Source organism: Musa acuminata, chromosome BXJ1-4 (assembly GCF_036884655.1).
Source record: "Musa acuminata AAA Group cultivar baxijiao chromosome BXJ1-4, Cavendish_Baxijiao_AAA, whole genome shotgun sequence".
NCBI classification, from domain to species: Eukaryota; Viridiplantae; Streptophyta; class Magnoliopsida; order Zingiberales; family Musaceae; genus Musa; species Musa acuminata.
Genome location: NC_088330.1, coordinates 33,664,408 through 33,678,068, shown reverse-complemented (window position 1 = coordinate 33,678,068; position 13,661 = coordinate 33,664,408). Strand labels below are relative to the sequence as shown.

At 39.0% G+C, this 13,661-nt stretch overlaps 2 protein-coding genes across 2 annotated transcripts; both read right to left on the bottom strand.

The window, feature by feature from the left end:
- Positions 1 to 2,768: 2,768 nt before the first annotated feature.
- LOC103976313 (homeobox protein BEL1 homolog) lies at positions 2,769 to 7,052 on the bottom strand. The gene is made up of 5 exons (XM_009391514.3): positions 6,145 to 7,052; positions 5,158 to 6,026; positions 4,088 to 4,470; positions 3,706 to 3,766; positions 2,769 to 3,600 (listed from the first exon to the last, which is right to left on the bottom strand). Exons 2-5 carry the CDS (start codon positions 5,950 to 5,952, stop codon positions 3,022 to 3,024), a joined length of 1,818 nt encoding a protein of 605 aa, XP_009389789.2. The 5' UTR covers positions 5,953 to 6,026; positions 6,145 to 7,052; the 3' UTR covers positions 2,769 to 3,021.
- Positions 7,053 to 11,133: 4,081 nt separating this feature from the next.
- Positions 11,134 to 13,097, bottom strand: LOC103976324 (uncharacterized). The gene is made up of 3 exons (XM_009391531.3): positions 12,640 to 13,097; positions 12,276 to 12,559; positions 11,134 to 11,513 (listed from the first exon to the last, which is right to left on the bottom strand). The coding sequence occupies exons 1-3, from the start codon at positions 12,932 to 12,934 to the stop codon at positions 11,469 to 11,471; spliced, it is 624 nt and encodes a 207-aa protein (XP_009389806.2). The 5' UTR covers positions 12,935 to 13,097; the 3' UTR covers positions 11,134 to 11,468.
- Between the last annotated feature and the right edge of the window lie 564 nt (positions 13,098 to 13,661).

Here is a 13,661-nt window from a genome sequence, read left to right as displayed (position 1 = left end):
ATAAGATTAATACCGTTCGATAATTTCATGCTTATGTCCTAAATTCTTATATACTCTTTTATATAATCCGAAAGAATTTATAGTTTTTTTTCCCATTTTAGAGTCTTATCCTCTCTAGATATCTTAGAGAGTTTCACCATCTTTAAAAATCCATAAACACCTCATCAAAATTTAAAAGCATATAAAACTTTTACAGAAGATATAAATTAGATTTTTCTTATTTTTCTAAGATATTTACTCCTAAATCCTAAAATACTTATCAAATCCAACACTTTTTACATAGATGTTTAGAATGGTTCGCTGCATCACAGCTTGAGGCAGTAGAACTTGTGACGGGAGAGAGAGTAGCAAAAGGAAACCATCGCTGTAAGGTTCATTTCTCTTCCAGGCTTATTTAGGAGGGCATGTGCTTCAACCAATCATGATGGAAAGCACAGTAATTAGTACTGTTATCAGCTTTCACATCTCTCTCCTCACCCTGCAATCTTCATTTATTCTCTCTTTTCAAACTCTGATCCCAAATTACATCTCATTGCTCCCCTAACACCAAACAAAGTTGGAGTTCAATCTGTCCTCTCTTTGCAATGTCTCTCTCCCTCACTGCCATCCATTAAATCAAAGCAAGTCTATGTTATGTCCATGACAGCAGGGATATTAAATGAATGAAATTAAGATATAAATAAAATATAATAAAATAGAGTCACTTTTAGATTCCATATGAAATTAGGCATGAAACAGAATTAGTATGAAAAAATTCCGAGAGTTACAAAAGAAGCGTCTAACTCATATTATTCATCGATTAAGAATCGGATTGAACTCTACGAGGTTGAATCTTTCATTGTACCTTAGTAGTTATCTTTGTTGAAATAATATAAGTTCGTGTTTCTAAGATTTAAGTTATTAATTTTTAAAATTTTAATTTTTTATTTTTAAATAATTTAATTAGATACAATTTATTTGATAAGGATCTCTTAATTTAAATTATTATTCTATATTTATAAATAAATAATATTTATATATGTAGATCCATCTAAGTGTTTAAGTTTATAGGGTTAAAGTCAGTGTTTTTCTTTTTAAAAAATCTATTATAATTTCTTTTTTCATCTTAGTTTCCTCTTTTTTTTAATTTGATCTTGGATTAATAATAGTACCTTGTTAATATTATTTGAGAAAGAGTTTTGTTTACATATGATTTCTCCCCTTTTTTTTTTGTATGATATTAGAGTCTCAAAGGTGATAATCTATAATTCAATATCTCATTTGTGAAGAAGATAATATTTTTCGACTGTAAATTATAATAGTCGAGTTGATGGGTTTGGTCTTGAATTTTTTAATTAGTCTAATTATAAAATCTGAAAATTTTGTTTAGAATTTTATATAGGAAAACCTATAAAAACTTACGAATGAAGATATCATGAAGAGATGAATGACATTAACACAGGAATCACCAGTTGCATTGCAACTATTCTTATCCCAACTACAGCAGTCTTCGTACTTATCCTTACAATGTGGAATATTGCATCTCTACCAATGTATGTAACCGTACTATTTTTGGGATTCATTTGATACATCAAGACAGAATATATAAAATATTTATATATTTTTTTATAAAATATTAATTTAAACTTCATTTTTATCTTTTGTATGGTTGTTTTCATAGTTTAACTGAGATTCCTTGTGAAATTAGAAGTTGTAACTTTATCATTTTATGAATTATTAATGTGCATCATTTTCTAAGCTAAAGCGTGAGATTTTGAAGGGCAAATTCTCAAAATAAAAATCCTAAGTTTTTTTTTTATTTCTATAAAGCATCTTCTTTTTATTTACTTCTATACATTATTTATTATTCTTCAAAAGAGAAAATTCTCATCAACTTGGATGGAGACACAAACAAACGAGAACAAGTTGAGAAAGTTGGGGTAGAGAGATCTCGATGATTCCAAGGGCCATTATAATGGGGATCATCACTATGATATAACATATGTCGACATAATGATCATATTTATTATGAAGGTAATTTTTAAAATATAAAAAAGATAATCATGATGAGACAATCGACAAAGGATAATATAATCTTTTAGAGAATAAAAGTAATTTACTAGAATAAAGTAAAAAAAATATACATTTGATTAAAAAAAAGAAAACTTAGAGGTTTCTTTAGGAATTACCAAACTTTGAACCAAATAATAACATGTAATTATAAATAATAAGTTAATATATTCTTGATGTAATATGTGACTCCCTCTCCAATTCTTTGTCTTCCTTTGAGGGAGGCTGAAGAGTTGTAGGTAACGTATATAGGTCCAAGACCTATCCAATTATCTTAGAACTAACATGTTTAACATAGGCTGGACAGTCCAATAAGTGCAAAAAAGAAAAATGGTGCCGAAGATGATTATGACATGATATCTCATCTCTTATGTGATACTAAGGATCAAACAACTACTATAAGAAAAGAATAATCTTGTCGGTTCCATTTAATCTTCCATTACACAGTAGTTCCTATCAACTTATTCTATAGCACAAATGCACATCATAAGATACCATAAACAACAAACATAATCTACCTCATCTAGATATATTTTTAGGTAAGACTAATCTTAGTATTTTCCAGGAAACCCATTTCTTGCTAGATTCTCATTTGTCTAATAAAATAAACTAAAATCCAAGGGTAAATCTATCAACTTGATCGTGTATTGCAATAAAATAAAAAGTGAAGATAAATAATATATATATATATATATGTATATTAGAAATATAGAGGACCATTTGATGAAATAAAACTCCTAGCTAGTTTAAATCTGTATCAAATGGCAACATCGTACAGTAAATTAACATTCCTGCAGCCCTCCAGAAAATTGACAGCTTATATATCCACCCCAATCCATGCACGCACCCTTCAGATATCCTCGCCATTCACCAAGGACGCAAGAATTAACAGCACAAGACGACCTACGGTTGTACTACGTATCTACCGTTTCCATGTCGGATCCTCATCCTTGACCTCCACGAAGAACCATTCTACCCCGCGAAGTGCCGCAGCAACTGAGCTCCCACCAGGTTCCTGTAGGCACTGTTCTGCGCGTCGGCATCCACGATAGGGAGCTGGCTCGGGTGGCACTCCTCCATCTGTTCTCTGGAGAAGAGGAGAGACGGCTGAGGCGCCGGCGGCGAGAACGACAGGCCCATGCCTCCGCCGTTGTGTTGCTGCAGGCCAAGCGTTAGGGACACGCCGCTGCCGAAGCTCGGGTGGCTGCACTGGTTGTAGGAGGTGAAGTCCAGATCTACCACACCAAAGTTGTCGCTGGCGTTTGGATTCTGAGAACTCTTGCTTCCGGCACGCTCTCTCCCGTCGGAGTTGCTGATGACCCAGGAGAGCGAGTCGGGTTCTGTAAGGAGCTGCCCCGGTGCTGGCTTCCGGTCTTCCACATTATCCACCTGGCAAGAGTTATAGATAAGATTACGATTAACATTGTCACTGCTGTTGTAGTTGTCTTCTTGCGATGTCTGGTTCTCCTGCTCCTTCGTCTCTTCCAAGTACATCTCCTCCACCATTGGCTTCCACAACCTCACCCTAGCGTTTATGAACCAATTGGACACCTGTTGGTAGAAACCAAAAGCAACATGTTGATCATCGCCACAGAAAAGAATCGAGGAGTTGCACATACATATATCATTCTGAAAAGGATGTTAGGGTTTGCATGCCTGACTCCTGGAGAGTCCAGTTTGCCGGGCTAATATATGCTTATCAACATCACTAGGGTACCTGTAGTCAAGCAATGTTGCATGTATAAGACTCAGATTATAATCACAGGTAGATGTTGCTTCTTTTCCTTTTTCTTTTTTCCTTCCCTCAAAAAATCCTTTTATTTTTCCCCCTTCTCGCTGACAATGCCTGTGGTGGTGGTTTCATTACCATTCAAAAAAAGGGATGTGTAGGTTCAAATCAAATGAGATATTATATATAGTATGTGACATTGCTCGTTAGGGTGCAATATATGCATACGTTTCTTTGACTTGTGATTTGAGTGTGTTCAAGAGAAGCGCAGAAGAGGGGAGAGGGAGAGAGAGAGAAAGAGAGAGTTACGGATGAAGAAAGTGCTCGAAGAGCCAGGCACGCAGAATCGACACCGAGCGCTCAGGAAGGCCCCTCTGCGGCCGCCATGGGTGGCTCTCCATCATCCCGGCCTGCTGAAACGCCCTCTGCTGTCGAATGCACTGGTCGATGAGCTTGAGCCTCGGCGTCTCGCCTCTCGAGGTACCCGGTGCAACTGCGTCCTTCTCTCCCATCGCCTTCTTTATCGCATCGATCTGTCCCACGATTCCATCCCTCAGACACCTGAAGTGCCTCGACATCACCTTAGCTGCCAGAGCTGAGTACACCGTCGCCGCTCCTTCTCCCGCCACCGCCTCGAACGATAAGACCACAGCTCTCATTTGCTCTCGGTATCTTCGGTACCTCTTGTCCACCTATTATTACCACACGCTGAACGAATCAGAGAACACTTAAAAAGTTGGAAGGAATAACGCAGTGGTTATGTATGCGTTTCTATTATGTTCTGAACTGTGGCAGTGTAGGCTGCGGGATAGATACAATGGCATGGTACTTGTGAGAATGTGAGGTACTGCATACGAAGAACCATGTGATGATTAGTATATGTCGAGGAAGGAACTAAATGGAAAAGGGGGTTTCTCCCAAGTCGAAGGTCAAGAGGAGAGATATGGTGGGTTCCATTAAATACACAGGGATGGAGAACCTGCAGGCCTAGATGCCTAAGGGAAAGGAATAGAGTTATCCCAAAGTAAATGGAACTCCCGGAAATATCAACCTGTCCCTGCGGGGGCGCAGCACCGCTTTAATGGTAGTTGCGCAGTCCCGCATAATTGAATCCAGATTCAACAAGTTGCCTGCCAAACCAATCAATTGGATCCCCCAGATCAAGTGGCAGTCATTCCCCCACTCCTCCTCCTCCTCCTCCTCCTTTACACTTACAGGGACATGGCTTTCTCTCATGCACAGTCTTATCTACCAATCAATCAGTCCCTCTTGTATGGTGTAAGACAGCAAAACGTGGGGCAAATCAATCTTGCTCATATGTTGGAACTCCAATCATGAATGCTTGATCGATGATGACAAACTAGAGAAAAATTACTGACCTCTTCTAGCATGGACAGCAACTTGGCCTTCCTTCCCTGGAGCTCATGAATGTCTAAAGAGTAGAGAGACTGGTTGAATGAGATGGAGGAAGAAGAAGTGCCTCCTTCCTCCCACGGCTTAGTTTTGCTGGCCTTGTCCTTTGATGAACCGATGACTGCAGTTTCCAGACTGCAGAACTCGTTTAGCAGCTCTCTTGCTGGGATCAAGTACTTGGTGCTCTTCAGCGGTTGCTGCGATTGCTGGTAGGGATTGATCAGAGCTGACTGCGAAGTCGACGACTGAAAGAACCTGCCATCTTGGAGATGATGATCTGCAGGTTTCTGAAGCAACTGAGTGTCTCGAGAACTGGTTAAACCATGGTGATCGAAGGGTGGCTGATCGTAGCCGGAGTTGGAAGTTTCAGCATGGTTTAAGGACAAGGACAATCCGCTACTGGACTGCCCATTCCCTTGGCATGATGGGAATAGAAACCTTGCCGAGGATTCGTCCACCAGCATCCGATTCCGAGGATGCCATTGACTCACGCCCACCCTCTCGGGTGTAACCATGAGATTCTCATTCAGCGTTTGCGGGAAGCTGGAAGCTGCGTTGGACGAACTGCCGGCCACGGGGAAGAAGGCTCTCCAGGCGTCGGTGTTCTGCTGGGGCTTGGAGGGTACTCCGAGCATCTCCATCCCCGCCTGTAAGCTGTAGAGCTCCTGGCTTGGTTGAAAGCTGTGCATCAGTACTGGGTCGGCCGTGGGGGAAAAATTGGTGTAACCCAAGGCTTGCTGGTGATGCTGCGACTCACCCATCCTCTACCGCCCCAGAAGAGAACTTGACCTAATCTGCTTCTTAGATGACCTATGCGTATGTCAAGAAATGGATCCTGCAGTGAAAGTCAAAGCTCTTTTATCTTTACACCATAGCTATGCCGATCGAGATCAAGGAGAACAACAAGAAAGAACATACTGATCTGCGAATATTTGCAGTAGAGCAGCGCTTACCGATCGTATAGAGCACAAGTCACGCTTATGTTATCCAAGAGACACGGAAGAGGAGGGCTTTTCCGACGAGCATGATGACATCACACGGTGAGAAACCAGGATCGGAGATGGAGGCGCAGAGAGAGCCGAAGGATGAAGCGGTACTCAGATATCCAAAGCAAGTCAAAACCTTTAGAGTATATTTATATATTAGCATCAGGAGCGCTTCCAAAGCCCGAAGAAAGCAAATCCTCTCCGCATCAAATCTTCCCCTTCCGTAGACTCGTCTTTAGAAGAGAATAAGAAGGGGAAGAGATCAAAGAGAAAGAGAAACAACTAGAAAGAAGCCATCATATATCACAGCTTCTCAAGCAGAGAGCATAAGTATAAAGGGTCCCCGTCCTTGCTCTCCTTCAACACCCTACCAGCCGCCGCATGGCCATGCTCTCTCAGCTCCCCCACCTTATCTCTCTCTCTTCTATCTGTCTCAGCTTGCCGTATGCGTATGTGGACTTAAGAGCAGCAACGCCCAACACCGGCTGCAATTATTGCATCTTTTCCTGGCCAGAAAGAGTGGCTGATCTCGGATTGGCACGAATCCCGACTTCTCCAAAGTGGGGGGAAGCTCTCTTTCTTTCTTTCCTTCTCGCTTGCAGTCTCCCAGTCTCGCCCACAGCAGGGGGCCACAACTTTTCAGATGGGCTTCTGTTGGGCTGCTGCTCTCGTCTGAATGAGAACTGATGCTTTGATTGGGTCTTACAGACTTGCAGGTCTGTCTCTGAGCTGCCACTCTTCCATCCCCTAGTCTACACCAAAGCTAGTGTCAGACACCGAGGTAGATGGAGAGAGAGAAGAGAAGAGTAAGGGTGGAATAGATGCGCCTGAGAAATATTCCGGAAACAAGGGCTGGCGCCGACCCAAAGGGGATGTGGTCCTCCATTTCCAACTAATTCCCATTAAAACGCCCATTGGAATGGGGACCAGACAAAGCTTGGGACCGCATCTTCCTCTTATGTTCTACTCTTCTTATTTCTTCTTCCTTTTCCTTCCCCTCCCTCTCATTCACACTATTTTACTTGTTGTTGGTGGTCCTCCTCCTTCGTCCTTCTCTTTCCACGCCCGACCTCGTACCCCATTTTCTTTATCTTAAACACTTGTCTTCTGCCCTTACCATTCATTACCTCCCCTTGCAATCCTCTCTCTCTCTATATATCTCTCTTTATACATTAACTCTAGACGCGTTTTACTTTCGTCTCTTCAACATCAGCATGGTCAACACCATCCTCTGCTTTAGTTCGACTACCTTTTAATTAGTATGACCAGCGAACTTGGTAAGTGAGGACAGGAATGAGGCTGTGTAAGCTTGGAGTGGCCACAGTTCTAATATCTATGATAATTGAACATGATGGGAGAGGTGGCTTGTCTTTTGCCAGTGTAAGCTAATGAAGGGAAGGCATTTTATGTGGGCTACATCCCATGCATGCTCTACAACACGTACGTCGGGAATCTATTCAGATGTGTGAGCCACACACGCATACAGTAAGACATCCATCATATCTCGAAAGCTCACCTTCTTCTTTTGAGAAACTGCTGGTCTTTCTAAGTTTGCAGAGATGCCGAACGCAATCATGATAACCGAGAGGTGATGCGTGATGCAATCATCAGTAGTGTAAGGTTAATAAGGTGAGGAGGATGTATCAGAACTACAGTAGTTAGCGGGGGTGAGGAGGAGTGGGAGGAGCTTATTATCAGGTGGATGCAGCGTCAGTGGAAGGGAGACGTCGACCGACGGTGGGGCCATTTCGACGGGGGGTGGAATCTTCAGATCTGTTGAGCTGGAGCTATCCATTCCTGTCGCATCATCCTCCACGCCTGATGCCTCCGCCTAACCTTAACCTTGGCGTGAGATCCATCCGCCCGGGACACCCACCGCCATGACGGTGGGAGCTCACGCCGGACCGCCACTGTACCTGGACACCGGCGTCGCTCATGGTCCGGACGAACCAGAACCAGACCGGCGCGGACGGCCCGGTCCGGCTTACTGCAGCTCGAATCAATTGAATCACAAATACGATATGCTCCGCGATAAGCGAGCGACTCGTGATCGAATCGGTTCATTGCATAAACCAATCGGCCTGATCCGGTTTGGCTCGTGCCAATGCGGTCCAATATCCGTTCATGGGGATTCGAGTGATCAAAGACGGAATTATGGACATACTTAAAAGGAGGAAGAATATGAACATTAATCCTTTATTAATTAGCCTTACCTCGGAAACTGAAATTATTATTATTATTATTATTATTTATAATAGATTATCAACTTTTCCACGACATGATGCCTTTGTAGATCATAATTATATAAATTATGGTCTATAAAGCTTTATTATATAATTTCATACTCACTCTTGAAATCATCAAATGAGTAAATTAAAAAAATTAGATTTGTTTTATAAAAAGAAAGCTATTTATATATAACCTTTTTATTTATAAAGAATTTTTTATAAACAACAATTTCATAATATAATACAAATTATCAATGTATTTTGCAGTAAGCTAAAAGGTTGTGTTTTGATTGATGAGTGAGGATATGATGAGATTTAAATTACTTTAAATATGAGAAATATAAAGCTATAGTATTTTTCAGTAACTATACCCGAATTTCTGAATCACTATAATAAATTTTAATATAAATTTGTTATTTGAGTAAATATTTTAAACCATTACTGTATATTATATTATGATCAACTTCAATATTAATTTAAAAAAATTGATCTTGAAGAACTGGTCAAAACAAATTAATAAATCTGATTCTAATTGCAATATATTTTCAATTTCGACACAAACATAATCATTTGATCATTCTTATTCGAAAGGATGATATAATCAATTATACAATTATTTTTTTTGATGAAAAAGGAGATAATAATATTTTTTTTTTCCTTTTAGGAGTTCTATATAGATCAATAAAAGAGACATTTGGGTAGTGGTTAATTAGTTGTCATCAAGGAGAGAAATAGTGATAATTATAAAGCTCATGGAGCTTGCAAGAAAATGACATGAGTGTGACAATTCATGAGAAATAGCAATCAAAAACATAAATCAACTTCACATGAATAGTAATGGTAAGCAAAAGCAAGTCTGCAAAGCCCTCATCAGATCAAGATTTGGCCTTAAGCATAGATTCCATTAGAGATGGAAGACCTGTCTTGAATGGAATCCATGCTTATGGAGATTTGGAATTGTAGAAAACCAGTGACTAATAAAGAGTTGTTCTTGGTGGAAACAATGCCCAAATCACATCTCTTGAAAGAAAAGATGTAATTGGTGGATTGGTTTAGTTAGATTTGGCCCCTTTCAACAAATATACAATTTTGGTGACTTATTATTCTTCTAATGCTTAGTTATTGGATTGATTGCAACTAATGTCCAATCTCGCTTAAAGATTACAAATTAATGGTAAAAGCCCCAAAGTTATTCTAAAGATTTTGAGTAACCAAGTAATAGTTTTTCTTCACCGTATCACCCCATAAGATCACCCCAAATACAATATATTAAGGTGTAAATAAATATTTATTCGGTATCTCAAGTTTATGTTAGATTAATAGTGTATAAATTATTATATTTTAATTATAAAATTAAATATAAATATAAATATATAATATAAAAGAAAAGTATTAGGAAAATAATTATTTTGGGATTCTTGAAGCATAAAAATCCTAGGATGAAGAGGAATCCTTACTAAAGAAGGAATTACTCTAGTAATTAAGACACAATTCTTCTATAAATATCTTATATATATCTATATTTTAGTGAGGAAGGAATAAGAAATGAAAAATAATTTGGTGTTCTAGAAATGTATAAAATTTTCTAGAACAAACGAAGTTGTGAGATAACTCAAGTATCTTATAATTAATTAAATATGGTGAAAATTTTAATTTTCTCTATAAATATAAATAGTGAATAGTAAAATCACATTAAATCTTACATCAACTTTTAGATATGTTATTTTGTTATTAATCTCTATGATTTTTCTTATAGTTTGAATTTTTTCTCTATCTCTAGCAAAGTGGTATTAGAGCCTAAAAATTTTGATTATTAAAGATTTATTAAAGATAAATAAAGAAGATTAGAGCATGAAGCAAAAATATTTTCTTTTTAAGAAGTACAAAATTTTTAAAAATATAATTTTGGAATTGATAATTATTTTTGAATTTCTAAAATTTAGTTCTTATATAAATATCTCATATATATCTAGACTTTGATTAAAAAATTAAAAAGTGAAGAATATTTTGGATGCCCCTATGTTTTCTCTTTAAAGTATCTAAAGAGAGTATTCCATAAAGTTTCTAGAAAAGGTAAAAGGAATATGTAAATTCTTTAAGATTTATATAAAACTATATATAAGAGAAGTTATGTCTGAGTGAGGATAATTCAAAGGTCTTATAATTGATCATATAATGAAGAATTTAGTGTATATATATAGAATGAGGTTAAATTTTATGTTAATTTTTTAGTATGTTATTTTATTGTTATTCTATAAATTTGTGTCAATAAAATAAATTAAAGGTTCATAAATGTATTGTTATAATTTAAAAATGAAGGGAAGTTTTGAGCTCTAATCCCTAACACATGAGAAAATCAAATTCATATTTATTTATATAAAATACCTTTTAGTTCTCATATTTATTTTCATCCTCTGCTGAAGTCTTAGACAAGGCCTTCTAATAATTATATTCTCATAATTATCTATGTGGCCATCATATTTTTTAAATAAATAAAATATAATTTTAGTATATGTAATAATAATATATATGATGTTCATAACTTAGATCTATCATTTATATAATAATATATTAATGGATATCTTGATAAACAGATATGGTTCTCATATTGTGTGATAGTGTGATTGGAATGATATGATATGATCTTTTATATTTTTAATAAAAAAAACAATGGTTTTGTATTCAATAATTAACAGTGCTGTTAGAAAGCAAGATAAATGGAGGGTAATTAAACATAAAAAATATTTCCATGCAAATATGCTTCTCCTCTGTTCATTTTCATTTTATTTCGTTGATCAAATCTTAATGCTGTTTTAAGAAACGAGCAGAATAAATCGGAGAATATGTACATTTACTCATGGAGAGCTCAAAATAAGAGAAGAAGAAAGCAGAGGTTGACACGCTGCTTTCATATGCGACACATGCAAGCACAAAAGCATGTGTATGTATGTATACAGAGAGTTATCATGGAAGAAACCCTATTCTTCGAAAGGGATGTCTTTCTCAGTAGAAGTATGTATGGATCATAAATTGCACTAAATTATATGATGTCCATAAGCATCCTCATAGTTTGATGTCTCCTTTAATTAGCCCACCTTTTCCCTTGACCTGCAAAGCACAGAGTTGATCTGAATTGAGCTCTCACCTTCTCAGACAAATAGGTGGTCTTAGAATGCATTAGTTAAGATGCCAAATTGCCAATTCAATATAAAGAGTTGTGTCATCATACAGCACTAAGCGATGCACAGAAAATGAAAATACTACATTGGTGTTTGGACTAAGACACGACACACGCTCGTCTCTCACAGAAAATTTGTGGCCCACACTGTTTTGTTGTTGCCATGGAGATCCATGCTATACGAGAGGGCCAAGGACTGTGTTTCCTGTTTGAGTCAGGACAAGCGACCTCTTCTCATTCAGACCTTATCTCTCTCGAACAACCGCACTTGATGAATTAACTAACCCCCTTCTGAAGGTAAATTACACGTAATCAATAATATATATATATATATATATTTCATTTGATTGAAATATATATATTTTAGAAATAGAAAGAAATGTTAACGTTCCTACGCTGGTAGCCGTTCATAACTTCATTCTAGAAAGCTCTGTTCTGGTCGGATCACTTCTGTGACCAGTCAACGAGGAAATCAGCGTCAGAAAAATGAATGACTAAATCGATGAGAACCGACGGTCAACATGAGGAGGGTTGACAAGAAATGGGGAAGGTGAAGGAAACTGTGGGAATGCCTACCGATTGCCTCAATTGAGAGAATTCACATACTATAATGATCTGTAATTCCCAAAGCATGCATGATCAATCCGGTATAGATCAAGAACTTAACGAGAGATGGGGAAACGAAAGCATACCGCTTCGACATCGATTCTGTAGACGAGCAGCTTGCGCCGCTCCCTGCAGCTGGTCCGGTACGCCACCGCCATGTGAGCGACGGCCAGAGCTAAGGATCCCAAGAACAACGCTTGGATCACGGCAGCGTCCTTGCCGGCGGCGATTTCGAGGATCGGCCGCGGCGCTCCCGCCACTGAGTACATGCTGAAAGCCTTGAGCAGAACGTACGCCATCGACGCGGAGCTGCAGATGACGGTGATCCCCAGGTAGACTCCCCGGCTCCCGTCGCAGACGAGGAAAGCACCTGCAGCAGGTAACATAACAGCGATCAGGAGATGGAAATCGTTGGCGATCGATCCTGAGAGGGCCTCCACTGGTGCTTACACAGGATGAGGAAGGATCTGACTGCGGAAACGATCGGCACGTCGACCAAGGAGGATCGGAAGACGAAGCTCTCGAGCTGCTCGCAGAGAGACGAAGCGGAGAGGGAAGATTTGGAGAGCAGAGCCGGCGGGAGGAGGAGGTCGAGCAGGACGACGAGGAGCGGCGGAGCGCAGACGAGGAGGAGGGAGGCCAACATGGTGGCCAGGAAGAAGAGCGTCTTGGCCCATCTCCACGGCCGGGTGCAAGACCTCGCTCTGGGCGAACCCACCACCACCGCCGTCTTCTTCTTCTCCATGCGAGCCAGATATGCACCGCGTCTAATCCAACTGGTGCGCACGACGACGTGGATGACCGAGGAGAGGAGACGCCATATAAGGCGGCGCCTGTTAAAGGGCGAAGGCAATGACGTTACCCAACTCGTATTAAACACGAAAGCCAGCCCGCGTCGAATGCGTATCCAAGCGGAGTGACAGTGAAGCTTCTGTTCGTTTATACTAGAAGCCACACGGAGTCAATGTCGACAGAAGCTTCTTCCTCCGGTCAACCCATCAGATGTGAAGAGAACGCTCTTCCTTGGTTTCGTTTGAGGACTGGCATCCGTTTGATGTGTCAGGTCAGGTCATGTCAGATGCAGTGTATAATGGGACTTGCAGTAATTGGCTTGTAATTTACTTTTTGCTTTTAATTAATCTAATTAGCGTCTTTTATTTACTTTTGGGATATATTTATTGGGATATTTTTTAAGCCAGCAAGAGAAAGACTGGTGGAATGCACCGAAAGATTTGGGAACATATGCTTCCAGCAAAATAGCATCAACGACTGGTATAAATTTATTGCTTGGGGCCCAGCATCGTGCAGCTATTTTGGATTGGAAAAAGGTTCACTTTCTCACTGCTTCTTTTGGCTGTGTATTATTATTATTATTATTATTATTATTATTATTATTATTATTATTATTATTATTATTAAAATGATGATAAATATAAGTACAAAACCTTCATCGATGATAAATATAAGTACAA